Below are 27,403 nucleotides of genomic sequence, written 5' to 3' on the forward strand. Positions count from 1 at the left end.
GAGGAAGCTTCCGCTTTCATTTCCATGGTTATTAAGTCACTTTCTCCTTAAAGGAGCATCGCGGAAGGGTGATTTTTTTTTTTTTTTTTTTCTGTCGGCGGACTACTTCCCTACGGACGAGTCCACCCATGATACAGGGATACCATAATGTCGCATAACAATGAGTAGTCTTTAAATGACCAAAATCCATAACAGACGACTTATAATTTGGTGAAACATCAAAGCAAAATTCGTCTGACATTTAAGCACCATTCTCTTCTCTCCGTCTCTAAAATGTCGAACATTTGATTACGTTTCTCCCCCTCCATTTCTAGTCAGTGGTTCGCTCCGACCTTAGCACTGACAGGCCGCGCAATCTGCGCCTGCGCACAAAGCTTGCGGGGGGCGGGGGGAGGAACATGGCGCAAGCTCTATCTGAAGAGGAGTTTCAACGGATGCAGGTGCTGCTCGACGTGGGAAAGACCACCCGGCTAGGAGAATGGGGGCGGGGTAGAGAGAGGTCTTGCTATAGGCTCTGAGGATTTGGTTGGGATGGGCCTAGAGTATAAGGGGGTGGTATGGAGTAGGGAAACTGAGGCTCTGAGCGCCGACCCTATTGATTTCGAAGAGTCTATGTGGGTTCTGAGGTTGGATTATGTTATCTTTGTAGAGAAGGTAGAACGTCTTTAAGTAGGCGATACCTTTGTCAGTCCGGGGTGGGGACGAGACCTTTGGGTCCATGTGTAGGGCATACCATTAACTGGTGATGACTTTGAAGGATGGAGAACCTGAGAAGGAGAAATTGTTTTGTCTGCAGAGAAAGGAAGCCAGCATCTGGCCTTTTGCGTCATAATGTGTGTGTGTGTGGGGGGGGGTAGTGATTTGACAGGGCAAGACCATGAACTGGTGGGAGGTGGAAAGTTTGTGGAAGATACCACTAGGTCAGGGGAGTAGGGAAAGACCATGGATCTATCCCCTAGAGTTGCTGTGCCTTTGGTGGTAGAGGATCCTGAGAGGGAGGGGTATAATTGCATGGATTGGGGTGATTCCTTTAGATCTGAGGTGAAGAACATTCTGAGAGTGGGCAATACCGTTAACACATATTAGGGGAATGACCAGAGGATATAAAAGAATAATAGTTTGGGACTTCAGGGAGGGCAATATCATTGGGTTTTGGGGAGTAGTCTGACCTGGTACTCAGACCTGTTGATTTTTTTCAGGAACACTCTGAGAGGGAATGATGGCATTGCATAATGATGAGACACTTCGTGAGAGAGCCTTAGTGGGAAAGACTGATATGGGGAAACTCTAGAGCTCTGTTGGTTGGAGGCAGAACTCTAGAGGGAATAAAAATAATTCTGTTGGACCAGAAGTAATTCTATTGGTCTGCTTGAGGGAGACTGAAGATGTAAGAGTGGGATCAATGGACCATAAATGGGGAGGACCAGTGTAAGTTGCAGAAGATTATGAATAGGAGTAATTCAACTGGCCTACCCAAGAGTATTTGAGAGAGGCTCTGGAGGGACATAGTGTCACCCCTATTGGATCATGACTGAAGACATCTTGTGAAGAGTGGGTAGATACTTGAGCAAGTACAATTTATTCCATTGGGCTCTTTTGGAGAGGGACTTCAAATCGGGTACAAAGGTATTCCAGTTGGCCTAGGATTAGGAGAGATGATATCTGAGACCTGGGGAGAACAGAACAAGAAATAAATATCCCATAATAGCCAAGCTGGCTTTCTGATCAGGACCAAACCATTGTGGAGAGAGAGGTGGAGGCTGGTACTTTGAGAGGGAGATAAAAGTAGGGGTAGAGGACAGTGGGTAGTTGTGGGAAGAGTCAGTTTCAGGGCTCTACAAGGTTGGTAAATATACATATACTGTTTGAAGTGACCCATGCTGTATTTTCCCTTATGAGTCAGGAATACCCCCTGACTCATGAAAGTTAGGAAGGAGAAAGACCAGATTTTTTTTCTTTGAGAAAGAATTTGGAAGGCCTTCTGCCAAAGGGGCTTCCTGGGTCTGGCCAGTGTTCAGAGTTTTAAAGAGATTAGCCAAGGTGATTTTATCCTGCATGTATTGAGTCACAGGAACACATACAAACAGGAACCTGACAGTTCCCATACCCTTCAGTGGCACAGGTGTGGAATGTATTAGTGGGGCAATAGAGTATGGAGGCTGGCTGTGGTGGGAATGGAGCTGGACAAGGTGGAGTGACTCAGGAAGCATCTAGGGGTACCAGTCCAGTCTTTAGAGGGCAGGGTCTTGGCTGCCTCATGTGAGGGTGGGAATGCCTTTCTGATAAATCTTTTTGTTTCTTGGCTTCTCCCAAAGACTCAGCTCCTGGAACTCCGGACAAATAACTACCAGCTTTCAGATGAACTTCGGAAGAATGGTGTTGGTGAGCCAAGAGAGTCTCATTAGATGGGTGGTTTTGGGGGATTAGAGGCAAAGATTTTCCTTTAGAGGCCTGATAAGATGACCCTTCAGTTCCTTGTTACCGCCTGAGGCTGAGATTCCCTGCTTTCCCTGCACCAGAACTTGCCAGTCTTCGACAGAAGGTCGCCTACCTGGATAAGGAGTTCACTAAAGCTCAGAAGGTACCTCCCTCCCTTTACCCATCCACCCACCTCTTGCTTCCCTCTATCCATCTGACTCATGTATCTCCCAGTGAACACCTACACTGAACCAGGCCTAATGTTACGTGCTGCTTTGTTATAATCATTTGAAGATTTTTTTTTTTTTTTGGCAGAAGTCTCTTTAGTTTGCTAATTTTAACCTGATCTCGCTTATTTAATTTTTGTGTGTTTCTTTTGAGACAGGATTTTGCTGTGTAGCCCAGACTGGCCTTGAACTTTTGGTCATCCTGCCTCATCCTTCCAAGTGCTGGGATTATAGGTGTATGCTGACATGCCTAGCTTTGCTTAATCTATTGATTTATTTTACTTTATCTTTAATTCATTCTTTTTTTTTTCTGGTTTTTCAAGACAGGGTTTCTTTGTGTAGCTTTGTAGACCAGGCTGGCTTCGAACTCACAGAGCTTCACCTGCCTCTGCCTCCTGAGTGCTGGGATTAAAGGCATGTGCCACCACTGCCCAGCTCCTTAATTCATTCTAACACCAATTGCTTATTCATTTTCATTTACTAAATTTTTAGGTGGTGCTACAGATCAAACCTAGGATCTCATGCATGCTAGGCAAGCTCTCCATATTTGCTCTTAGCCAAAAGGCTAAAAAGTGACCTTTTTGTTGTTTATGAGACAGGGTCTCTTGAAGCCTAGGCTGCCCTTGTGCTTGCTATGTAGCGGAGGATGGCCTTGAATTCCTGATCCTCTATTCCTCATTCTCCTGTCTTCAACACTCAAGTGCTGGGATTACAGGGGTATGCCACCATACCTGGCTGTAAGCTCTCTCTACTCCTGTGCTACATCTTCAGCCTTCATTCACTAACTTTGTCTTGAAAGGGGAATTTCCCAGGCTGGTCCCAAATTCCTGGCCTCATCCTTCCTTGGTCTCTTGAGTAGCTGGATCTGTAGGCATGTATACCATATGTGGCTTCATTCATTAACTTTTAATTAGACAAGTCTATTAGTAAATCTGCCTTGAGTATGTCTCCTGTCTTCCACTGAAACTGCTTCCTTATGCTCCTACCTGTCTTGGTCCTGTTGGTGACATAAGACCAAACCCACCTTTCAGATCCTTTAATGATAAGGCAAAATATAGCTTATTATGGCCCCTTAATATACTCTAGATCCTTATTTTTATTCTTCTTCATTGCTCTGTCCTTGTGTATACTGCAATGTTGCATATAGTACATGCTGAGGAAATACTTGTTGGACGAGGGGCTGGAGCTCAGCAGTTAGGAGCACTGGCTGCTCTTGCCAAGACCCTGAGTTCCATCCCCAGCACTGAAGGCATCTCCCAAACTGGCTCTAACTCCAGTTCCTGAAGATAGGATGCCCTCTTCTGGTTTTCAAGAGCACTGCATGCATTCATACACACACACGAATTAATAATTTAAAAAAAAAAAAAAAGACTGGAAGTAGAACTAACTCCATGAAGTTATCCTCTGACCTCCATGTGTAACCTGCACCACTCTAGTGTATGTGATGTGCACGTGCGCACACACACACAAATAATAAATAAATCAATAAATAGATAAATAAAAGTTTAAAAACTTTTTTTTTTGGTGAATGATACAGAATTCAGACAATCTAGCAGTTAGGAAACTGGAGTTCTTGGTAGGATGTTGATGTCCAAAGCCTTGGCTCCCAAGCAGAGGGACATAAGTTGCTATGTTTCATGAGAGGAAGCAAATTCATGTGTTTGAACAGGTGTAGTGATGAAGCCACAATGTACTAACTTGGAGATCCAGTATATTAAGGGTTAAATTCTAAGGCATTATTTCCTCCTCTCCCTCAAACTCTTAAGAGCTTAGAAGAAAGGAAGATAGTTTTTGAGTGCTGTGGCACCAAGGCACCAGAATTGCCAGTCATTCTTTGCTCATTTCTTCTGTTACTTCTGTGGGCTTCCAATTGTTATGAAAGTTCTGTGTTTAAACATATTTCCATCCTACAGCACATCATTGCCTTCACTTAATACCTGCCACATTAGTCTCCATATCCCACAGAGGGGTCCATTGCTGTTCACTTTAGCTCTCTTCCGCCCTTCCTTTTAGGCACTAAGCAAGAGCAAGAAAGCTCAGGTAAGGGGGCCTTTGGTGGGTGAATATGTGTACAAGACTGTCTTAGTGGGGATATTTCTGTTTGGTGGCATTGTACTGGCCTTTATCTATGTACATCCATGTATCTGCAACTTCCTCACTACTGTGCATTTCTATGTCTCTGTGTTCCTGTCTTTGTCTTGCACTCTTTACTTCTATGTGTATTTTTTCTTTATCCTCACGAATCTATGCCTCTATCTTCCTGTTTCCCCCTCGGTTTCTCCTCTTCAACTTTCCCTTTGTCTCTCTTCCTCCCGTTTCTGTCTCTTTCATTTCTCTTTTCTGGTTTTCTTTTCTATTTCTGACTTCTTGTTTCTCTTCTATTCCTCTACCTTACTCGTTGGTTTTCCTAAGCCCCTCCCTTCTCTCTTTTCTCTTTGTTATATTCTTTTCCTGTTGAAACCACTTTGTTCCTGTTTTCCTGCCTTTTTCCCCCCTGATCCACCTCCCATTCCCTGTCTTCTCTTTTTTCCTCACCTCCCTATCATTATTTCTCTTTCCCCTCAACCCCTTATCTATATTTCCCTTCCCATTTCTTCTCCCTATTTTTCCATGTCTCTCTTGCCCTCTCCGTCTCTGTCTCCTTCCCTGTATGTCTTTCTTCCTATATATTGCTTCATTCTTTATACCTTATATGCTTCCTACCCAATGCCATTTTTCCTTCTCTCTCCTTCTTTACCTACCTCCCCATCCTTTCTACCCCTGTTGGAGTCCTGGCCCATGTCTGCCACTGCAGGAAGTGGAGGTACTGCTGAGTGAAAATGAGATGCTGCAGGCAAAGCTGCACAGCCAGGAGGAGGACTTCCGTTTGCAGAACAGTACACTTATGGCCGAGTTCAGCAAGGTGCTGGTGCCCGGGATAGCTGAGGGGGGAAATGGGAATGGTGCACCTGTATATGCATGGGCAGGAGCCACAGGCTGAAAGCTCAGCAGTAAAGGGTGGACAGGGTCTGGTGCTGGGCGCTGTCCATGGTGCTGAAACAGGCCTTAGTCTGTTGGCTGGGGGCAGTAATTTGACAGTTGGGGCCAAACACTCATGGAATTAGATCCTTTGATCCCTGAGTTCATTTGGTTCCTAAGTCACTCATTTTATTTAATTCAAGTCTCCATTTACATAGTTTTGGGCTGGCACTATGGAGCACCAGTGTGTTCTGGGGCTTTAAGTGAAGTTATTGCTTAATATGGATGGAAAAGTGTTTGAACTGCTTCCCTTTTCTTTTTTCTTTCCTTCATCTGACATGAGTCTGGGGTTCCACTTCTTCCAGGTAATTCATCCTGGATTGGATAATTCTATCTCCTTACTGATTTTAATGTCCTGGCTGTTTCTAACCCTACTAGGCAGTTGATGATCCTGTGTTTTATTATCCTATTAGTCTTCTGTACCCATGGTTGATCATTTTGTGAGTTTCAGTGTGTTTTAAGGAAAATAGTCTGTAGAAAAAAAGAATGTGATTTTCAAGGTCCCATCTGCTTTAAAAAAAAAAAAAAAAAAAAAAAAAAAAAAAAGAGGAAGGCGACCACAATACATGTATACAATAAATTGTCGAAAATAACAACAAAAACCACACAAGACTCTGGGATATGACTTAATATGACTTAATTGGTAAAATGCCTGACTCACATGAATGAAATCCTGGGTTCAATTCCCAGCACTGCAGAAACTGTGTGTGATGACACATGCCTATAATTTTAGCACTTGAGCAATAGAGGCAGGAGAATTAGAAGCTTAAGGCCATCTTCTGCTACATAATGAGTTTTAGGCCAGACTGGGATACATGAAAAATCAAAGAATAAAAAAAATTATGAAAAAAGTCAAAAACTCAAGACAAAATACAACAGACATCAATCTTTAAGTAGTTGCAGTGCCAGAAGAGGCAGTTTAGCAGTCAGTAATTCTGAGTAAGGACTCTGGAATCAGAAGGCCTAGATTAAGATCTTGGCTATACCTTTTCCTAGCTATAATTTAAAGCAAGTCACTTAGCCTCCTATTTTTTGATTCCAAAATGTTTAAAATAGAAATGGTGATGATAAAAACACCTGCCTCACAGGGCTTTTGTGAGGATTCAGTGGGTAAATCTATATAAGTCACTTAAATCCTTCTACACAGATAGTATGAACTATGGAAGTATTCTTTGGTGACATTTTCTCATTAGTTCATTTTCCCTCTAAACTATCTTGACTTGTTTGTGGTGATGAAGATCCAGTCCAGGGATCGTGCATGCTAAGCATGTATCCTTTCACTGTGCCACATTCCCATCCTTTTCCAGTGGATGGGGGAGAACAAAAGAAGGTAAAGGAGAAGGTGGTGTTTTATAACCAGGAACTTAGAATATGGCTCAGTGGAAGAGTGCTTGCTTAGTATGAAGCGTGTTTGTGTTCATTCTGTGGTTTTTGCCTGCCTCACCTCCACCTCCTCTCATCTGTTCTGCTCTCACAGTCTTCTGATCTCCTTACTTCTAGTTTTCTCTATTGGTCCACTCCACTATTCCACAGAAATTATTTTGACTTCTAGATCTTATTGCACTTTAGTTAATACTTTGTGATATGAGCCCCTCTCCCTGGTCCCTGCAGCTTTCTGGTGCTCTCTTAGCTACTAGTAGCATTTTTCTGCACCACTCTGGGATCCTTCATAATCCCCTTCCTACTCCTTTCAGGCCTTGATGGTATTTATAGAAAGGCATGATGCTAGAGCCTGCCAAGATATTGCATCAGCTCAGTTGTTGACAAATAGTTCAAGGGACCTGCTATGTATTCTGTGTTCCGGAAATAAAGTTGTGAGCTGCACAGAATGGTCCTAACTCTTGGGTAACTTGCTGTTGAAGTTTGCTTTCAAGTGCTGTGATAAAACACTAACCAAAACCAACCTGGAGAGGAAAGCATTTATTTGGCTTACAGTTCACAATCCATCATTGAGGGAAGACAAGTCAGGAACTGGAGGCAAGAACTGAAATAGAGGCAATGGAGGGAACACTGCCTCCGTGGATCACTTAGCCTCCTTGCTTATACCACCCTTGTCCAACTTGCCAGGAGTGGCACCACTCACAATAGGTCTGGTCCTTCCATATAAATCATTAATCAAGAAAATGTTCAACACACTCAATTATATGCCAGCCTGATGGAGGCATTTTCTCAATTGAGGTTTTTGCTTCCCAGATGACCCTAGCTTGTGTACAATTGGCAAAAAAAAAAAAAAAAAAAAAACTGTCCAGAATACTGATATTTTGGAGTGAGGGCAATAATATAATGATAGTTTACTAATGCTATTTTTCTATAGTTATTCCAATTTTAATTGTTCTGCATTATTCATTCAATTCTTACAATACAATTATGAGATATGTTTAGTATTCCCTTTTAATGGATGAGGAAAATCAAGCCCCATGGAAGGGAAGTAATTTGTCCCAAGATCACCCAGCTGGTAAATGGTAGAGTAGTAATTCATGTCCAGTCACTCTAGTTTCAGTCTCTGTTTTGTGATTCCATGTTACAAAATAAAATTTAGCCAGGTATGGTGGTAGTATATGCCTGTAATCCCAGCATTTGGAAGACTGAAGTAAGATTTTGAGTTCAAGATCAGCCTGGGCTATATGGTGAGATTCTGTCTTAAAGAATAACAACCACCAAAAAAAAAATCCCACATAAAACCCACAAAGTAAAATTTAAAAAAAAAAAATAAGAAGCACCACCAACAAATAAATGTAATGGTGATTGATACTAGGTCAGAAATAAATGAACAGAGAATGCTGTGGTAAAATACTGGAATTTGTGTTGGCTAACCCTGCTTTAAAAAATGACGTCTGAGTAGAGTGAAGAAATGGTTGAAAGAAATGATGTTATATCCTAGGCACCAAAAACAAAAACAAATTTGTGGGCCTCAGTAGTCTGGTCTGAAAGTGAAGACAGGGGATTGTCTTGTGAAATTGTTGTTTTAACCAGGAGGTGGATGAGCAGTGGGGCCCGCTGAATTTAATTTTCATGACGTACCTCTTCAAAGCTAAAGCCTTGGAAGTATAAAAACTGTAAGCTGTGTTTACTCTGAAAATGTCTTGCAAGCTGTCTGTGATACCTGGGTTGAGAGGGAGCTATCCTTGGACCCATGGATCTAGGACATTTTCCCACAGATGGGTGGCGGGTGTTATTGGGTCTGTCCATGGTGCTTAACAGCTTCCTTAGCAGCCTGAGGTCTTTGCATCTGAGAGGTCGGGAATTGGCAAAGAGAAGGTTGTTCTCAGTATTCTCACCCTTTTTTTGACTTTGCTAGTTGACAGATGTGTAATTTGAAAATGGTTTAATATCACTGTGTCTCAGTGTCTGTATCCACAAAGTATAAGAGGAACTGCATTATAGGGTCCTTTTGGGAATTTAATGAATTCAGCATTGAGTGGCCAAATGCTATTTGTGTTTTGGTGGATATTGTTCTGATTTGCTATTTCTCTGTCATCTCTCTTCCCCTGCTCAGCTCTGTAGCCAGCTGGAGCAGCTGGAGCTCGAGAACCGACAACTGAAGGAAGGGGTTACTGGAGCAGGAACTATTCAAGCTGGACCACATGTGGATGGAGAGCTGCTGAGGCTGCAAGCAGAGAACACAGCCTTGCAGAAGAACATGGCAGGTGCATGGAAGCCTTCCTGAAATACAGGGACCTCACATCTTGAGCATAGCAAGCATGAGTATAGTCCTCTTATGAGAAAGAGAGGAACAAGAGTGAGACTTGGCCTTGCCTGACCTAGGGTGTGATTTTGCATTTTGAAGGGTATTTTACCTCTCTGAGTCTAAACTTGCTCATCTGCACAGTACACCACAATATTTGTGCCAGGAAGATGGAGGTTTCACTGTGCATTTTTTCAGTGTCTGGTTTTTAGCAAGTGTTAAAAAACAGTAGAATGAATGTTGAAAAGGAGATAGTGACTAAGCAGTAATAGAACACTGGGAAGATTCTAAGCCCAGATTGTAAATAGGATCTAAGATGAAGGCAGAAAGACAGCTTGAGAAGGGCCTGACACATGGACCTTTGGTGAGTAGCTGGAGCTTATATGGTGGTGGGTACTGCTTCCACAGTCAGGAATGAGACCAGGTACAATATGAGTAGGATTAGGTTATATGTGCAAATATGTTATGAAACATGGTAGATAGGATTTTAGAAGTTGGTGGGACTTAAAAGTTACATGACAGGCCTGAATGAGGCATCATCTGGGGCAGGGTTCTGTTCAACCTGAGAAGCTGAAGAATAGATATTTCTCCCTATATTTGACATGACAAGAGGATTCAGAGATGATTTCATTCATCAGATATTCTTTTTTCTTTCTATATATATATATGTGTGTGTGTGTGTGTGTGTGTGTGTGTATTACATATAAATGCATTGCATGTTCCTCTGTATGCCAGAGGAGTGTATTGGAGCCCCTTATAGTTGTCAGCTGTCATATGGGTGCTGGGAATTGAATCCTGGTCCTCTGGAAGAGCAGCCAGTGCTCTTAAATGCTGAACCATCTCTCTAGGCCCGCACATACATTCTTGTCTACTCAACAGCACTGCAGGAACGCTATGGGAAAGAGACTGTGAGGTCCTCAGCTGCCAGTGAGGGCCAAGGGGATCCCCCAGGAGATATACTCCCCACTGCCCTGTCTCCCATGCCATTAGCAGAAGTGGAGCTGAAATGGGAAATGGAGAAAGAAGAAAAGAAATTGCTCTGGGAGCAGCTGCAAGGCTTAGAGGTAAATCTGGGTCTCTTGAGACTGGGATGCTGGGAGACAGCAGATGCCCTACTCCTGCCTGTGGGCCCATGGAGATGTCTGTGACATCACCATCTCATGGGCTAAAGGGAGGCAGGACAGGCAACAGTAGAGGCCTTCCTCCATCCTTGCTGATAACAACTCCATCCCTTATCTCCCCCCCTCACCACCCGCAGAGCTCAAAGCAAGCTGAAACCTCCAGACTACAGGAGGAACTTGCTAAGGTGGGGTTTGCCGCCGCCTGGCTTTCTCCTGACAGCAGAGGAGCATTGTGCATCCTCAGAGCTTCAATTTGATCATGTGTGAAATAGAGGCTCACAAAGCTCAGAGTTGCTTTCATTGTGGAATAAGCTAATGTGGTCCTGTTCTACCTTCTGCATGGCAGGCCCCATCCCTTCTGTTTCCTTGCAGCTTTGCCAATTCATCCGTGTAAGAATGCCCTTAGAACCTGGGGGCCCAGTGGTGAGACAACCAATCAGGATCCTACTTTCCAGGCCTCCCAGCCTTGCCATTCTGTGATATGGCCATTAGCTGCTGCTTTAGGAGCATAAATAATAGCCTTTGAGTCCAAAGGAGGTAGCCAGAGATAGTGTTGCTGCTGCTGCTGCTGCCATCAAATCGCTTAACCCTTCTGAGACTCAGTTTACCCACTTGTAAAATCTGTAGTTCTCAGTTCTCAAGAATGTCCTGAGAATTCCAAAAAAAATATCATAAGTAAAACCCAACTTGTAGGAAGAACTCAGTATGAAGTATCTGTAAGTGTTGTTATTATGTTATCAATATCCTCATTATTATTTGTCTATACACCTTCCTCTTTCCCCCTCAGCTCTCTGAGAAACTGAAAAAGAAACAGGAAAGGTATACTTCTCTTTTCCAGGGGTTTTGGGGGTCTAAAAAGAGAGGGATTAGCTTGTGAAAATAATATATCTTTGTCTTTCTGTGTTCAGTTTTTGCCGTCTTCAGACAGAGAAGGAAACACTATTTAATGATAGCAGGTAACTGCTGGGGTTGTCAGTAGTGGAAAAACAGGGACCATGCCCAGCCAAATTAATCAAAGACCACAGGGGTAGAGATGGGAGACTGGGCCTAATGTACTCTATCCTTGTCATTCCAGAAACAAAATTGAAGAATTACAACAGCGGAAGGAAGCTGATCTCAAAGCCCAGTTGGCTCACACCCAAAAGCTGCAGCAGGAACTGGATGCTGCCAATCAGGTGATGGGGCCTGGGTCCCAAGATTCTTAGAGTGGACAGTCTGGGGAGATATGAGGTCTTTAGAGGCTGATTGGGATGTCTGAGATTTGGAAATGTAGCAACCTGATAGGTATGTGTAAGCCCTCTAAGAGCTAGAAAAATGGAAAATCAGAAACCCAAGAGCCCTAGGTGTTGGCTTAGGAGTTTACATGAGTTAGAGATCCTGAGGTGGGAGTCGAAGGGCTCTGATTGTGTGCCACAAGTTTGAATGAATCAGAACTCTCACTGGGGTGGGACCAGGAATAAGGGTGAATGTGAGCTGTGGAACTCTCCCAGTAGAAACTGGGTGATGCTGGGAGATGGAGTGAATTTGTTTGAGAGCCTTATGCATAATAGCTTGGAATCTGGGTGAACCTGAGACCTCTGATAGCTAGTTCAAGCCTCACAGGTGCTGAGAACATGCTTTTAGGTGGTCACAGAGGGAGTATGTATATCTGTGTGTACTCAGGGAAGGATGAGATCTGGAATGGGGTTACCTGACTTCCCACAGAGCTTGGCAGAGCTGAAAGATCAGCGGCAGGGGGAGCGCCTGGAGCATGCAGCAGCATTGCGGGCCCTCCAAGATCAGGTATGTTGTACTTGGTGGACTTGGGAGCTGGGCTTGAGGGTGGCAGCAGGCTGAGATGGTATTTTACAGGCAAGCATGGCCCAATGGGTCTTGCTTTTCCTAGTCCTGGTCTGTGTGTCTGTGTGTCTGTCTCCTTTTTTTCTTGGCTGCGGGTAGGTCCTGTCCCTCTGTTCTGGACCTGCTCTCACCTGTCATGGGGGTGGGGCCAGGTGTCCATCCAGAGTGCAGATGCCCAGGAACAAGTGGAAGGGCTTCTGGCTGAGAACAATGCCTTGAGGACTAGCTTGGCTGCTCTGGAGCAGGTACAGGACATCTGGGAGCCCTTGTTGATCTCTTACTGTTTCCTTTATATCTCTCTCTGCTTTTGGTCCACATCTGGACCCTTTAGTCTTCTGTGGTTTCAGTTTCTGTTCTTCTTTTCTGTTGGCTTCCAGCCTTCTTCTCTGTCTATTCCTGCTTTTCTGGCATTCTAGTTTCTCTATGATAAAGTACAGGAAATGCAATAATCTTAATAATCCCTTAATAATCAGGGAATCTAATGTGTCTGTGTATTCATATTCCTTTATAATTCTGTGTAGCCACCTTCCAGAACAAGCTACAGAGCATTTTTCAGTATGCTAGAAGATTCTTTTACCTTTCTAGTCAGCATATCCTTGGAATTAACCAATATATTGACCTTTAGCAACATAGATTCATGTTCCTTATTTTCTTCACATAAATGAAATTGATGCTATTCTGTCCTTGCCTGCTTCCTGGTACCTCTATGTCAATGAGCTTTATCAGTATGTGGCATGGGTTCTTTTATCACTGTGTAGTATTTTATTGCACAGATATTCCACTGACCTCCCTGTTTTCCTGTCTTTCTACCTCTTTCACACTTCTCTATCACCCTGGAACTGGGATGCCCAGGAGTTCCTGGGCATTAGGGCTCCCTGCATTCCATTTCCCACCATTGCTACTTTCTGCAGATCCAAACAGCAAAGACACAAGAACTGAATATGCTTCGGGAACAGACCACTGAATTGGCAGCTGAGTTACAGCATCGGCAGGCTGAATATGAAGATCTTATGGGACAGAAAGATGACCTCAACTCCCAGCTCCAGGTGATGCGTCTTCTGCCCTGGCTTGTAGTTTCCTAGTACTGGTGCTGTGGATTGCTCTTGAAGCATGGTGAGAAGACTTTGGAGTCAGAGAGACCTGGATTCTTGGCTGGCTTCTTAGCATCCTAGTATCTATATGTCCTGATATGGAGAATTTTATTTCTGCAAAACTGAGCTTCCTCAGTTAAAGTTTCCATTCTGGTATCATGATGTACAGATTGAATGTCTCTCATATGTAATGTTTGTATTTGCTTCAGATTTTGTCTCATTTGGGAATATTTGCATAGGATTACTAAGATGTTTTGGTGATGAAACCTAAATCTAAACATCCCTTATACATATAGCCTGAAGGTAATTTTATAAAACATTTTAGTGCTCCTACTTTTTTTTTGAGACAAGATAGAGGTTTCTATGCAACCCTGGCTGTCCTACGACTTGCTATGTAGACCAAGCTGTCCTTGAACTCACAGAACTCTACCTGCCTCTGCCACACAACTGCTGAGATTTAAGGTGTGTGCTACCACACTTAGCACATTATGAAAGTGACCCATCATTGCTGACTATGTGTGGAATTCCCATATGTGGCATTATGTGCGTAGTCAAAAAATGTCAGATCTTAAGCCAGGTATGCTGGTGTGTGCCTATAATACTAGCACACAGGTAGCTGAGGCAGGAGGGTTGCCATAACTTTAGGCCAGCCTTAGTTGCACAGTGAATACTAGGCCATCCAAGGCTACATAGTAAGAACTTGCCTGAAAGAAACATAAAATTGTTTCAGATTTTGGGTTTTAGGATGAAGGATACGTAGCCTGGAGAAACTAGAGTAACACTAAATTAAATGTGAAAGAAATTTTGGACCAGACATAATAGTGCACACCTTTAATTTCAGCACTTGAGAGGCAGAGGCAGACAGATGTCTTTGAGTTTGAGACCAGCCTGGTCTACATAGTGAACTCCAGGATACTCTATCTCAAGAAAAAAAAGTATAGGGCTGGTGATCCAGCTTAATTAACAAAGTGCTTGTGTAGCATGCACAAAACTTTGGGTTTCCATCCACAGCACCGCATAAACGAGGCCCTGTGGTATACACCTGTGACCTCAGCACTTAGGAGGCAGAGACAGGAAGATCAGAAGTTTAAGGTCATACTAACTATATAGCAAGATTGAGGCCAGCTTGGGCTTCATGTGCAGACCTTGTATTAAAGTGGGGGTGGTGAGGAGATGGTTCAGTGGGTAAGAGTGCTTGCTTTGCAAGCATGAAGATCTGAGTTCAGATCCCAGCACCATGTAAAAAGTGTGCCCATAACTTCAGTGCTGGGAGGTTGGAGAGGTGATGACAGGAGGGTTGTTGGGGCTTGGTGGCAAAGCAGCCTACTCAAAAAGTATGAGCAACAGATTTAGTGAGAGACCTTGGCTCAAAGTAATAACGTCAAAAGTGAGAGGAAAATAACCCAATATCCTCCTTTGGTCTCTGCCTATATGTATGCAGGTTGTGCACACAAAGGATTCATACAGAGAGAGAGAGAAAGAGAGAGAGAGAGAGAGAGGCACACGTTTAGTTTTATGTAAAACAAGTAGGGAGCTTGGCACTCAGTAGTCTGAGGCAGGAGGATTGCTATGAATTTAAGGCCAGCCTAGGCTACAGAGTGAGACCTTGTCTCAAGAAAGAAAAACAAACAAAATACTATTCAGGGATGAATGGTGGTAATGATGGTGGTCTTTTTCCCTTTTTGTTTAATTTGTTTGAGACAGTTATTTGTTATGGATTCCTGGCTGGCCTGATACTCATCATATAGCCAAGGCTAGCCTCAGACTCATGGTAGTCATCCTGTGTTAACCTCCCGAGAACTGCTATTACAGGCATGAGCCACCACACCTGTCTTGAATTATGAACAGCTAATTTCAGTGACCTAGGTTTTTTTTTCTCCTTTGCTATTTTACAGGCTTTGACACAGACTTCTAGCCTTTGCTTCTATGATAGTTACTGAAAGTGTTTCACCTTCATATTTCATGGTATATGGAAGGAAAGAGGAAAGGGAACAGTGACTAACAAAGAGTACCTTCCTTTCTTTCAAGAACATACTCTGTGGTTCATGCCGATAATCCTACCACTCAGAAAGCTCAGGCAAGGGCAGAGAGATTTATCAGTAGTTAAGAACACTGGCTGGTCTTCCAGAGGGTCAGGGTTCAATTCTCAGTGCCCACATGACAACTCACAGCTGTCCTAACTTCAGTTCCAGGGGATCAGATGCCCTCTTCTGGCCTCCCTGGGCACCAGGCATGCATATGGTACACAGACATACATGCAGGCAATACATCTATATACATAAAACAAATCTAAAATAAATAAATATAAATTAAAGATAAAAAGAAAGCTAAGAAAGGAGGATTGTGGGGCTGGAGAGATGGCTCAGAGGTTAAGAGCATGGGTTACTCTTCCAAAGGTCCTGAGTTCAATTCCCAGCAACCACATGGTGGCTCACAGCCATCTGTAATTGGGTCTGGTGCCCTCTTCTGGTGTTGAAGCAGACATGTAAGCAGAGCATTGTAAACACAATAAATAAATCTTTAAAAAAAAAAAAGAAAGGAGGATTGTGAATTTGAGGCAAGTCTGGGTGACAGTGCAAGACTGTGTCTTAAGCCGGGTGTTGGTGGCACACCTTTAATCTTAGCACTCAGGAGGCAGAGGCAGGTGGATCTCTGTGAGTTCAAGGCAAACCTGGTCTACAGAGTTAGTTCCAGGACAGGCTCCAAAGCTACAGAGAAACCCTGTCTTCAAACAAACAAACAAAAAAGATTATCTCTAAAAAAAAACCAACCAAACAAACAAAAAACAGGTGGCACACACCTTTATTCCAAGCTCTTGGAATTTTAGAGGAGGCAGGGGCAGACAGATCTCCATGAGCTTGAGGCCAGCCAGGGTTACATAATGGGGGCCTGTCTCAAAAACAAACAAACAAACAAACAAACAAAGCCAGGTAGTGGCTAGCTGCTTGGGAAACTTAGGATTGTTTGAATCGAGGAATCAAGGCTGGCCTGAGCAACAGAGTAAGACGTCTCAAGAGAGGAAACACAGGTCAAATGTGGTGTCATACAACTTTAATACCAGCACCTGGAAGGCAGAGGCAGGCAGAGCTTTTTTGAGTTCAAGACCAGCCTGGTCTACATAGTATGTTCCAGGACAGCCAAGATTACATAGAGATAACTTGATTCAAAACAAAACAAAAGGAGAGAAAAGGAAGGGAAGGAAGAAAGAAAGAAATACAAACATGAAGAGGCAAAAAGAAAGAAAACAAGCTGTCTCATTCTTGGCCATCTTAGAGACTGCTCTTGACTGGGGGTTGTTCTACACCTAAGGAAGAATGATGGTGGCTGCAAAGCCGATAAAAACATTGCTGGAGTTGATTAACTCTAGGTCCAGTTTGTTATAAAAAGTGGAAAGTGCATGCTGAGATACAAGCAGACTCTGAAGATGACCAAACAGGCAAAAATGAAATTGGTTATACTTACCAACAACTGCCCAGCTTCGAGACAATCTGAAATAGAATCCCATGTTGGCTAAAACTGTTGTCCATCACCACAGTGGCAATAATATTTTGAATTGGGCGCAGCATATGGAAACTATTATAGAGTATGTGCACTGGCTTCATTGACCCTTGTGATTCTGGTAATTGGAGCATGCCAGGACAGACTGGTGAAAAGTAAACCAGGAAAGTTCTTCTTTAATAAAACTCGCCAGAGCTTGTTCACAAGGATAACAAACCCAGGCATGGTGTCCAATGCCTGTAACCTAAGCATTTGGTAGGTAGCAGTAGGATTAAGAGTTCAGGGTCATTGTTGAGTTTGAGATGAGGTACTATCTCAAGAAAACGCCTTTTGACATATGACCTGGTCTCAAAAAAATAAAAGAAAAAAAAAAAAAAAAAAGAAATGTAGTTTGGCATGACTGAGAACACCTTTAATCCCAGCACTAAGGAGGCAGAGGCAGATGAACTTGAGGCCAGCCTTGTCTACAAGAGAGTTGCAGACAAACCAGGGATACACTGTGAGACCCTGCCTCAAAAAAGAGAAAAACTACACAGAAACAAGAAATGAATCACATGGCTCTACCTGTCTGTGAAGGAGGAAGGAGAAATACTTTAGACTGTCATATTCCTGACTTAAATGCTGTTGCTAAGGGAGTAGGGAAGACTAAGTTGGGGAGCAAGCTGCAGCATCTGCCATTTCTCATTGTGATTATAACACCTGCTTTATTGGGGGGGGGGTCTGCTAGAGGTGTTCTAGATGATTGGCACCTCCTAGGGACTCTCCTCAAATTTTCTCCCTTCTTTCCTGAATTAGGAGTCAGTAAGGGCCAATAGCCGGCTGCTGGAACAACTTCAAGAAATGGGGCAAGAGAAGGAGCAGTTAACCCAGGAGCTGCAGGAAGCTCGGAAGGTGGGGCACCATGGGAAGAAGGAAAGAGATGGCTCCGTTCATGGGGGTAGGAAGTGATGAGGCCAAGTCTTGGGAACGGAAAGAGAAAGAAAATGATTTTTTCCCTAAAGGATGGATGAATGACTCAGCCAGTTTGAAGGGTCAGGGAAGAGTGGGAGTCTGCCTAGTTCCTTGGGCATGGAACAAAATGGTAGCCATTTTGTGATGTTGGGAGATAAAGTTAATTGCTACTCTCTTGGTCCACCCTCCTGGTCCCCAGAGTGCTGAGAAACGGAAAGCCATGCTGGATGAGCTAGCAATGGAGACAATGCAGGAGAAGTCCCAGCACAAAGAAGAGCTGGGAGCTGTCCGATTACGGCACGAGAAGGAGATGCTCGGGGTGCGAGCCCGTTATGAGCGTGAGCTTCGAGAGCTGCATGAGGACAAGAAACGGCAGGAGGAGGAGCTCCGGGGGCAGATTCGGGAGGAGAAGGTGAGTGGGGTAACGATGCCCTTTCTCCTCTAAAAACTGAAGACCATGGTGTTTCTGGTGGGCGGGTAGGAGATATGCAGGGTTCCCAGTTCTCTGCTGCCCAACTCCTGACTGTTTTCCCCTTCCAGGCTCGAACAAGGGAACTGGAGACTCTGCAGCACACGGTTGAAGAACTACAGGCTCAGGTACACTCCATGGATGGAGCCAAGGGCTGGTTTGAACGACGCTTGAAGGAGGCTGAGGTAAGCTGATGGTACCTAGTCAAGGTGCAAAGCTGGTTAGGGTACCCATGCTCTGCCTTTGTGTGGATTTGAACAGGCATTTCTTCTTCCTGGATTATTCCTCTTCCAAAAAGTTATAACATATTATCTTTCCAAGTTTGTTTATAAACTAATTTTTACTTTAACAAGAACATTTATTGCACCTTTTCCTGAAAAAAAAAAAAAACAACTCATGGCAATAAGAGGCAGTGTCCCGTAGCAGCGAAGAGCACACACTGGAGCCAGGTGTTTTCCTAAGCTAGCATCCTGCCTGAGCCACTTGCTAGCTGTGTGACTGTATGCCATGTATTTCATCTCTATAGCCTATTTCCAGCATTGGCAGAAAGGGGAAAAGAGGGACAGAGAGTGTAGTTCATTGATAGCATGAATGAGGCTTCTCAAGATCAATTCCCAGTAGCAGAAATATTAATGATGAAAACAGTGCCTTGCTGAATAGGTATTTTAGGAAGATTATAGAAAATGACTCAGTATATGTACAACCATTTGAGTATCCCTGGCGTGCAGTGTTTTGTTAAATAAAGAAATATAAATGTAAATCACTTGCTCTACTATATGAATGATACGGGCTTCCACTTCATGCTTCTGCCTTACGGCATGTGCTGCTTCCTACAAGATGATGTTTCTGCCTGACATGGCAGTGAGTTACCTGTAAATCCCAGCACTCAGTTGGCTGAGAAAGAATTGAGAGTTCAAAGCCAGTGCAGGTTATACACTGAGACCTTGTTTCAAAGTAAAAAAGGTGGGCCAAGCATTTAATCCCAGCACTTGGGAGGCAGAGGCAGGCGGATCTCTGTGAGTTCATCAGCAGCCTGGTCTACAGAGTGAGTTCCAGGACAGGCTCCAAAGCTACATAGAGAAAGCCTGTCTTGAAAAACCAAGAAAAAAAAAAGTAAAAAGGTGTTTTTGTCATACTCCAAGAACACTGCTGAAATTCACATGCCCTTACCTGGACACACTATCTTTGGGGGCCATGAGCAGACCTGGGCCCTCTTTTTGTAGGAATCCCTGCAGCAGCAGCAACAGGAGCAAGAGGAAGCCCTCAAGCAGTGCCGGGAGGAGCATGCTGCTGAGCTGAAGGTGGTTCTTGCATGAGAATGTTCCTGCCTCTGGGTACCAGGTACCACTGCAGGAGAACAGGGACTTCTCATGCAACAGACTGAGCTGTTGTTTGCTCTGCAGGGCAAGGAAGAAGAGCTTCAGGATATGCGGGATCAACTCCAGCAGGCCCAGGAAGAGCGAGATGGTCATGTGAAGACCATCAGCAGCCTGAAACAGGTCTGTGGCACCTCTCTGATCCCAGACATAACCATGGCCTAAGCTTGCAGAATGGGGCAGGGAGGGGGGTCCACTGCACGCAGCTGTGCTGTCACCTGCCGGCTGTGCCTTGTCTAACCACAGGAGGTAAAGGACACAGTGGACGGGCAGCGGATCCTGGAAAAGAAGGGCAGTGCTGCGGTAAGCTAGTGAGGCCTGTGATCTCCTCCCCTCCTTTAAGGACCCTTTATATGGCTCCTTTAAGGGCCATAGCTCTTGCTCCTAACCCCTGCACATGCAAACCTTTAGCTCAAAGACCTTAAGCGGCAGCTGCACCTGGAGCGGAAACGTGCTGACAAGCTGCAGGAGCGGCTGCAGGACATCCTCACCAACAGCAAGAGCCGCTCAGGTGAGAGGGCAGGATGGGTAGAAGTCAGCCTTTGGGCTGCCTTCTGTACCTCCTTTACTTAGTCTTTGCTCCAGCCCTTTTGTCCTGCCCGAATTCTGTCTTCTTTCTCCACACTGTCTGCTGTTTTGTTTTTTTATTTTTATTTTTCTGTGTCTGTGTCTTCTCACTGTGCACTCTGTTCACCTGTCTGCCTATGTCCTTTCTGTTTGCTCTGTACCTACCTTTATTTCTCTGCTTTTTCTGTTTCTATTCTTGGACTCTAGAAATCCTCACAGAAGTTTAGAATCCTCGATACAAGCCCCACCCCCAAGTCATTCCCCTCCAGGAACTCAAAATGAATCAAGGGAGACAGAATTCCATAGGCAACAGCACTACACTGTCTCCTCCTCCTTTTTCAAGACAGGGCTTCTCTGTGTAACAGTCCTAGCTGGCCTTGAACTCACAGAGATCCACCTACCCCTGCCTCCCAAGTTCTGGGATTAAAAGTGTGCACCACTTTTAATAACGCTGTCATCTTCATTACTTTCATTACTGTTATTAGTATTGGGTTTTTTAGACAACATCATTTTGTAGCCTAGGCTGATTTCAGATTCATGGTGCTCTGCCTTAGCTTCTAAGAGCTTAGTTGCACCACGTCTGGCTCGTACTGTTTTCAATATACTGCTAACTCAACCCACGATACTTCTGCCACTGAAAGCAGAAGACATGCCCACACAAAGCTGGAGTTGTTTCTACCTTTTCTTGGTTGGGAGTAGCTGTAAATACATTGCAATAACTCAGATTCAGTAGCAGTTCTAGTGCATCTTTTAGATCACAGACAAGCTTAGAGACAATTTGCTGTCAACTGAGGTGCTGGGGAAACCCCACTCAGACATTGCCTCCTTTGGAGTATGATACTAACCATTTCCCTTATACCTGGAAGCAGCTATAAGGGCAGTGTCACAAACTCAGTACCAATGTTTTCTGTTTTGTTTTTGAGACGGGGTTCTTCTGAGTTGGCCAGGCTTGCCCTGAGCTCAAGTACTACCATGCTCAGCGAGTGTTCAAGTGACATGGCAAAACATCTATCTCTCACTAAACCAATTTCTCACTGAGACATTCAGCCTCCTGAAGTAACCTCTCATAATAGAGATGTTTTGTTATAGAGTAAGAAATGGGGAATAGATTAGAATTTTATATTGTACACATCTTTCTTATTTATTCGATGGGACTGAGGTCTAGGTGAATGGCCACAAGTCTGGCCACAGTCTGTCTCCGTCTTCCTTCTGACTTGGATCCGAATGTGTCTTTCTCTGTGGTTTCCGTCAGTCTCCATCATGTGCTGGCTTCCTGTCTCTGGGCTTTCCCCTGCATGTGTGTGCCACCATGTACTCTCAGCTCTCTGGCTTCCTTTTTCTGCATAAGTTTGAATGGAATCTTGTGTATACTCATTGCTCTTTCCCCCAGCCTCATCCACTTCCTTTTCTTTCACTGGCTATGTTTATCAACAGAGGTTGTTCCTTGTTTCTTCCTGGTCCAGTCCTTGAGTTTGCTTACCTGAGTATGTCTCTTTTCTTCTTTCCGTCTCTGGCAAATCTGTTTGTGCCGCTTGCTGGTTGCTGTCCTGAGATTCCAAGGGTCCCAGACTCAGGTTTCTTTTTCTTCCACTCCCCAGGCCTTGAGGAGCTGGTTCTCTCTGAGATGAACTCACCAAGCCGAACACAAACAGGGGACAGTAGTAGCATCTCCTCCTTCAGCTACCGGGAGATTTTGAAGGAGAAGGAGAGCTCAGCAGTCCCAGCCAGGGTAAGGGGCAAGTTTCACCTACTAAGACTGGAGTATGCCCATATTCCCCTCACTTGAAATTGTCTCCACTGACCTTCAGACAAGCATTTTGTCTCTGTCTCTCTGTGTGTTTCTCTCTCTGTCTCTCTCTTTCTCTGTATGTGTGTCTGTCTCTCAGGGTAAGGATTAAACCTGGGGGTCTCACACATACACATGCATACAGGACACATGTCAACATTTGCTGCTCTACTAAGATGCAGCCCTAGCCCCTGACACAAACATTTTGCCAACTTCTCCCCAAATTTGTCAACTTAAATTAATACTGATAGAAGGGAGACAGGCCTCTATTTCATCATCTATAGGTTAATATCACTTTCCTAGTGCTTTAAAGTACAGGCATTGTGGGAAGTGCACCACTTTAGTATTATTTTTTGGAGACAGCGTCTTGCTATGTAGCTCTGGTTGACCTGGAACTTGCTATGTAGACCATGTAGACCTCAACCTCTTTGAAAAGATCTGCCTGACCTGCCTCCTGAGTAATGGGATTCAAGATGTCTACCACAATGTCTGGTTATTTATTGCTTTTTAAAAGATATGCTTTTGAGACAGTTTCTCTACATAGCCTTGGCTGTCCTGGAACTCACTAGGCAGACCAAACTGGTCTCAAACTCAAAGACATCTGCCTGATTTGCCTCCAAGGTGCTGGGATTAAAGACATGTGCCACCACAACTAGCCTTAAATATTTTATTTTGTTATTTTATGTGTACAGTTGTTCTACCAGTATGTATGTTGGTATACCACCTGCATGCATTATCCTTAGAGGCCAGAAGAGGGTGTCAGATCCCCTGGAATTGGAGCTGTCATATGGGTGCTGAAAATTGAATCTGGATCCTCTGGAAGAACAGTCAGTGCTCTTGACTCCCACCATCTCTTCATCCCCTATTTATTTATTTTTTTAAATTTTTTAAAGATCGGATTCTTGCTATGTAGCTCAGGCTGGCCTTGATTTCATCATCCTCTTGCATTAGCCTTCCAAATAGGATTATAAGCATTAATCCCTGTGGCTGATCCCCTTTAGCAATTCATACTTATCAGTCATTATTATTGCCATCTATCACATCAAGTTTCCTGCCAAACACTTTTATTTGGAAAAATTTTAAATCATTACACAAATAATATCTGCACATTGTGAGACAGTTTTAGTGGGAATTTTTGTCTTTTGGTTGTAAACTTAGCTTTAATAGCTAAACAGTCTCTCCATCTCTGGTAGGACTTTTGAAAAGTATTTTTAGTTAAAAAATTTTTACACTAGGGAGGCAGAGGCAGGCGGATCTCTGAGTTCAGGACCAGCCTGGTCTACAGAGTGAGTTCCAGGACAGCCAAGGCTACACTGAGAAACCCTGTCTCAAAAAAAAAAAAAAAACTCTTTCAGATGTTTATTTTATGTGAGGTTTTTTACATGTGTATGTGCATGCCACGTGTGTTCCTGGTGCCCACAGAGTTCAGAAGAAGGTATCATATTCCTAGAGCTGGATATATAAGTATATGGTTGTGAGCCACTATATGGGACTGGAAATTAATCCCTGATCTTCTGCAAGAGCAACAACTGCCCTTACCTCTCCAGCCCCTTGTTGAACTTTTTTTCCAGTTTTTTTGAAACAGGGTTTCTCTGTATAACAGCTCCTAGCTGTCCTGGAACTCACTCTTTAGACCAGGCTGACCTTGAACTCACAGAAATCTGCCTGCCTCTGCCTCCTGAGTGCTGGGATGAAACCACTGCCAGACCTTCTAGTGGACATTTTTTTGCAAGGGGGTGGGCAGAGATAGGGTTTCTCTGTGAAACAGTCCTGGCTGTCCTGGAGCTCACTTTGTAGACCAAGCTGGCCTTGAACTCACAGAGATCCACCTGCCTCTGCCTCCAAAGTTCTGGGGTTAAAGGTGTGTGCCACCACTGCCCAGCCTCTAGTGTCTCCCTTTTGTACAAGCTAGTATTCAGTTTCAGAGTATACCTTAGTCTTCATTGTTGCTACTTATTTGTTTTCCCTTCCTTATGTCTCTGTGCCTATTATGATCCTATTTCCCTGACATCAGCTGGTGGAAGAAACCAAACCATTTGACCTGTAGGAAACATTCCACCTTTAGATTTTTCTGCTTACTTCTTAATGGTACCATTTATCTTATTGCCTCCATTTCCTGCCATCTGGTAATTAGGTGTCATTTTTGCTACTGAATTTCCTTTGATCCTCTCAATAACACTCTTGTGGTGGTGGTGGTGGTGGTGGTGGTGTTAACACTGTCTGCCTCACTTTAGGCCAAAGGAAATGTGAAGTTTCTGAGAGTGCCAAGTGTGGCCTTTAGCTCCAGCCCCAGAGCCTGTACTCACCCACGTGCCTCCAACCCTTAACTTAGGCTGGGTGAAGCTGAGAATTGCTGGATTTTCTCTCCTTTCTTCCTTGTAGTCTTTATCTAGCAGTCCTCAGGCCCAGCCCCCTCGACCAGCAGAACTGTCAGATGAGGAAGTAGCTGAGCTGTTTCAGAGACTGGCCGAGACACAGCAGGAGAAATGGATGCTGGAGGAGAAGGTGCTGTCCGTCTGCCTGCTAATTCCCTCACGAAGTGCCCTGGGATAGGGGGTGGAGGAGGGAAGGGTGTCTGGCTGCATCTTCCTCATGAGAGAAAATGTGAAGTTCATGGGTCTGAGATGGGGTGGACCATCTTGCAGGTGAAACACCTGGAGGTGAGCAGCGCCTCTATGGCAGAGGACCTCTGTCGGAAAAGTGCCATCATTGAGACCTATGTCATGGACAGCCGGATTGGTCAGTGCTCCTTCCCCAGCCCTTACCTGCAGTCCAGCCTTCATCTGCCCCTCCTTTCCCATTGTTTTCTCTTCTTGAAACTCAGTGATGCTAACTGACAAGATCATGACCCATGAAGAGGAAAGCAGGGAAGCTTTGCATTATTATCTGGCCTCCCCTTTGTAGTGATCATTTCTAACCCCTCCATTCTCTAGTGTTCTCTGTCTCTTTCTTTTCTTCTATGTCCTTCTTCCTCCTCTATTTCTTCATGGTTTTCTTTTGCTTTTCTGTTCCCATACTTCATCTTCTCTTAATAGCTTTATTATTCTATTTCCGTTTTTATTTGTTTGATTGTTCTTTGAAACTGGATTTTGGTCTGTTACCTTGGCTAGCCTGGTACTTGCTTTGTAACATAGGCAAACTCTCAGCAATCCTGCCTTAGCCTTCCAGATGCTGACATGACAGGCGTGCGTGAGTGCACCTAGCCATGCACTTTTATTTGCTGTATCTTCATCCCTGTTCTCTTCTCTGACCTTCATGGCTGTCCCTTGCTCTCCTATCTGTCTGCTACCTTATCTTTTCTCTATTTTATTCCGTGCTTTCAAATCTTCCCCCACTTCCTGATTTTTTTTCCTAGTTAGTAATACACACTGACATGCTCTGAGGGTTTACTATGTGCTCTGTATGTTACATGCAGTCATATAGATGTTTCCAGCACCATGAGTTAGGAATTATCCTGTTTTTTAGAGTCACATCACTAATGACAGCTGGGTTTCACATGTCAAAGCCTCTGCCCCCAACATAACATTGCTTCCCCCCCCTCCTTCCTGCCTGCTCTTTTCTCCTTTGGCTCTGCCTACTCTCTTCTGTTGCCTACCCCCGGCTTTGCCGAGGGGGTGGTGCTCAGCCTGGACCCTTGCAGATGTGTCTGTGGCAGCAGGCCACACAGACCGAAGTGGGCTGGGCAGTGTCCTGAGAGACCTAGTGAAGCCAGGCGATGAGAATCTTCGGGAAATGAACAAGAAGCTGCAGAACATGTTGGAGGAGCAACTCACCAAGAACATGCACTTGCACAAGGCGAGTGTGGACTACCAGTCCCTCCAACCACCTGCCTCCCTACCCACACAGTCCCTGGCTGTGTCCTTGCAACGGGCCCTTGTCCTTCCAACTACCACCTTCCAGTCATCTACCACCCTGTTGTGTTCCCCTCTTCTACCTTCCACTCAACTTAGCAGTTTAGCCTACCACTCTTCCATCTACTCTTCCACCCACTCCTCCATTCGTATATGCACTCACTTACCATTTACCCATCTACTTACCCTATTGCCTATCTGTCAAACCATCATGTCTAAGTCTTCCATCAGTTTCTTGATGCATCCGTCTTTTTTGTTGTTATTGTTGCTTTGTTTTTCAAGACAGGGTTTCTCTGTGGAGCCCTGGCTGTACTGGAACTCACTCTGTAGACCAGGCTGGCCTCGAACTCACAGAGATCCACCTGCCTCTGCCTCCCAAATGCTGACACTACAGGTGTGCGCTCAGTGATGCCTCGTTATTTCATCAACTCATCAGTCACCCTTTTACCCATCTACTTGTCACTTGTCTACCTACCTACCTTTTTGTCCTCTACAAAGTTCATTTGTGAACCTATTTGTTTGCCATAGATGCCTGATTGATCCACCCACACATTAATCCCCCCACCCCACCCAAATACTCCTTCATTGATAAGGGAGTCATACCCGTGCCTTGGAGAAGCAAGCTCACATTTGTTAGAAGAGAAGGTAGTAGATCTTCCCATCCAAGGCCAGATACCACTGGTTAACCCATCAGTCCATCTAACTACAGATAGCCCCTCATATTTGCCAACAGACCTGCCCCTTTCTTTCCCTTCTCTGGCTCCTGATGGCTCATTTGTTTCTTAGGACATGGAAGTTCTATCCCAGGAAATTGTTCGGCTCAGCAAGGAATGTGTGGGGTCCCCTGACCCAGACCTAGAACCTGGAGAAGCCAACTAAGACCTACAGGCTGCACCTACTTCCACCCCCTTCCAGAATGCCCCCTGGGCTGTGGTGGGAAAATGTGGAGGCTGGCACCAAATTGAATAGTTTGGGAGATGGACATTAAAGGGGCTAGAGTCCTATCTGTGGCTGGTGTTGATGACCCCAATCATATGGTAGAGGCCCTTGGGGAGAAAGGATCCTGAGGGAAGGGCAGGGATTTTTTTTCTTCTTGGCCTGGTTCCCAGGGGGCATCTGCCTTCAACTCTGCATGAGCTTTCCCTCCCAGAGACCAACTCTTTATTTTATTTTATTTTTTAATTTATGTCTAGAAGCCTGGCTACTCTGCATTTTGGGACTGGGGATGTTGGGTGGGGGTGCAGTCCATGCTTAATGTTGTAGCAATGTATGTATGTGTGTGAGTGCGTGTGTGTAAAGGCTATGTAGCCAAAATACCATCTGGCCAGACGGGCCCACCCACTGACTGTCTGGTCTCATTCTTTTCAATCAAGAGGGATGTGCTGGGAGTGGGGTGGTCATTGCACTGGAATGGGGAAGGTGACCTCTGACTGCAGCTTCTTTCACTCTCACCTTACCTGATTCCCGACAGCCCTCTCAAAGGGAGGAGAGCAGAAATATCTGCAG

General features: G+C 44.5%; 1 protein-coding gene across 10 annotated transcripts; it reads left to right on the forward strand.

The window, feature by feature from the left end:
- Positions 1 to 373: 373 nt before the first annotated feature.
- Gripap1 (GRIP1 associated protein 1) lies at positions 374 to 27,239 on the forward strand. 10 transcript variants are annotated; one of them, XM_051179650.1, is made up of 26 exons: positions 374 to 440; positions 2,316 to 2,382; positions 2,472 to 2,581; positions 4,659 to 4,685; positions 5,440 to 5,547; positions 9,160 to 9,310; positions 10,228 to 10,412; positions 10,607 to 10,654; positions 11,257 to 11,288; positions 11,378 to 11,425; positions 11,545 to 11,644; positions 12,174 to 12,251; positions 12,461 to 12,553; positions 13,220 to 13,354; positions 17,693 to 17,788; positions 18,048 to 18,260; positions 18,389 to 18,502; positions 19,541 to 19,618; positions 19,721 to 19,816; positions 19,940 to 19,996; positions 20,105 to 20,204; positions 21,859 to 21,989; positions 24,429 to 24,551; positions 24,692 to 24,785; positions 25,687 to 25,841; positions 26,684 to 27,239. In XM_051179650.1, exons 1-26 carry the CDS (start codon positions 399 to 401, stop codon positions 26,774 to 26,776), a joined length of 2,574 nt encoding a protein of 857 aa, XP_051035607.1. In that variant the 5' UTR covers positions 374 to 398; the 3' UTR covers positions 26,777 to 27,239. The 10 variants fall into 10 exon arrangements, with proteins under 10 accessions (XP_051035607.1, XP_051035609.1, XP_051035611.1 ...); XM_051179652.1 differs by having other exon boundaries at positions 2,520 to 2,581; XM_051179660.1 differs by lacking the exon at positions 374 to 440 and adding an exon at positions 1,533 to 1,551 and having other exon boundaries at positions 2,520 to 2,581.
- The last annotated feature ends 164 nt before the right edge of the window (positions 27,240 to 27,403 follow it).

The sequence above is a fragment of the Phodopus roborovskii genome, unplaced genomic scaffold, assembly GCF_943737965.1.
Source record: "Phodopus roborovskii unplaced genomic scaffold, PHOROB, whole genome shotgun sequence".
Classification (NCBI taxonomy): Eukaryota; Metazoa; Chordata; class Mammalia; order Rodentia; family Cricetidae; genus Phodopus; species Phodopus roborovskii.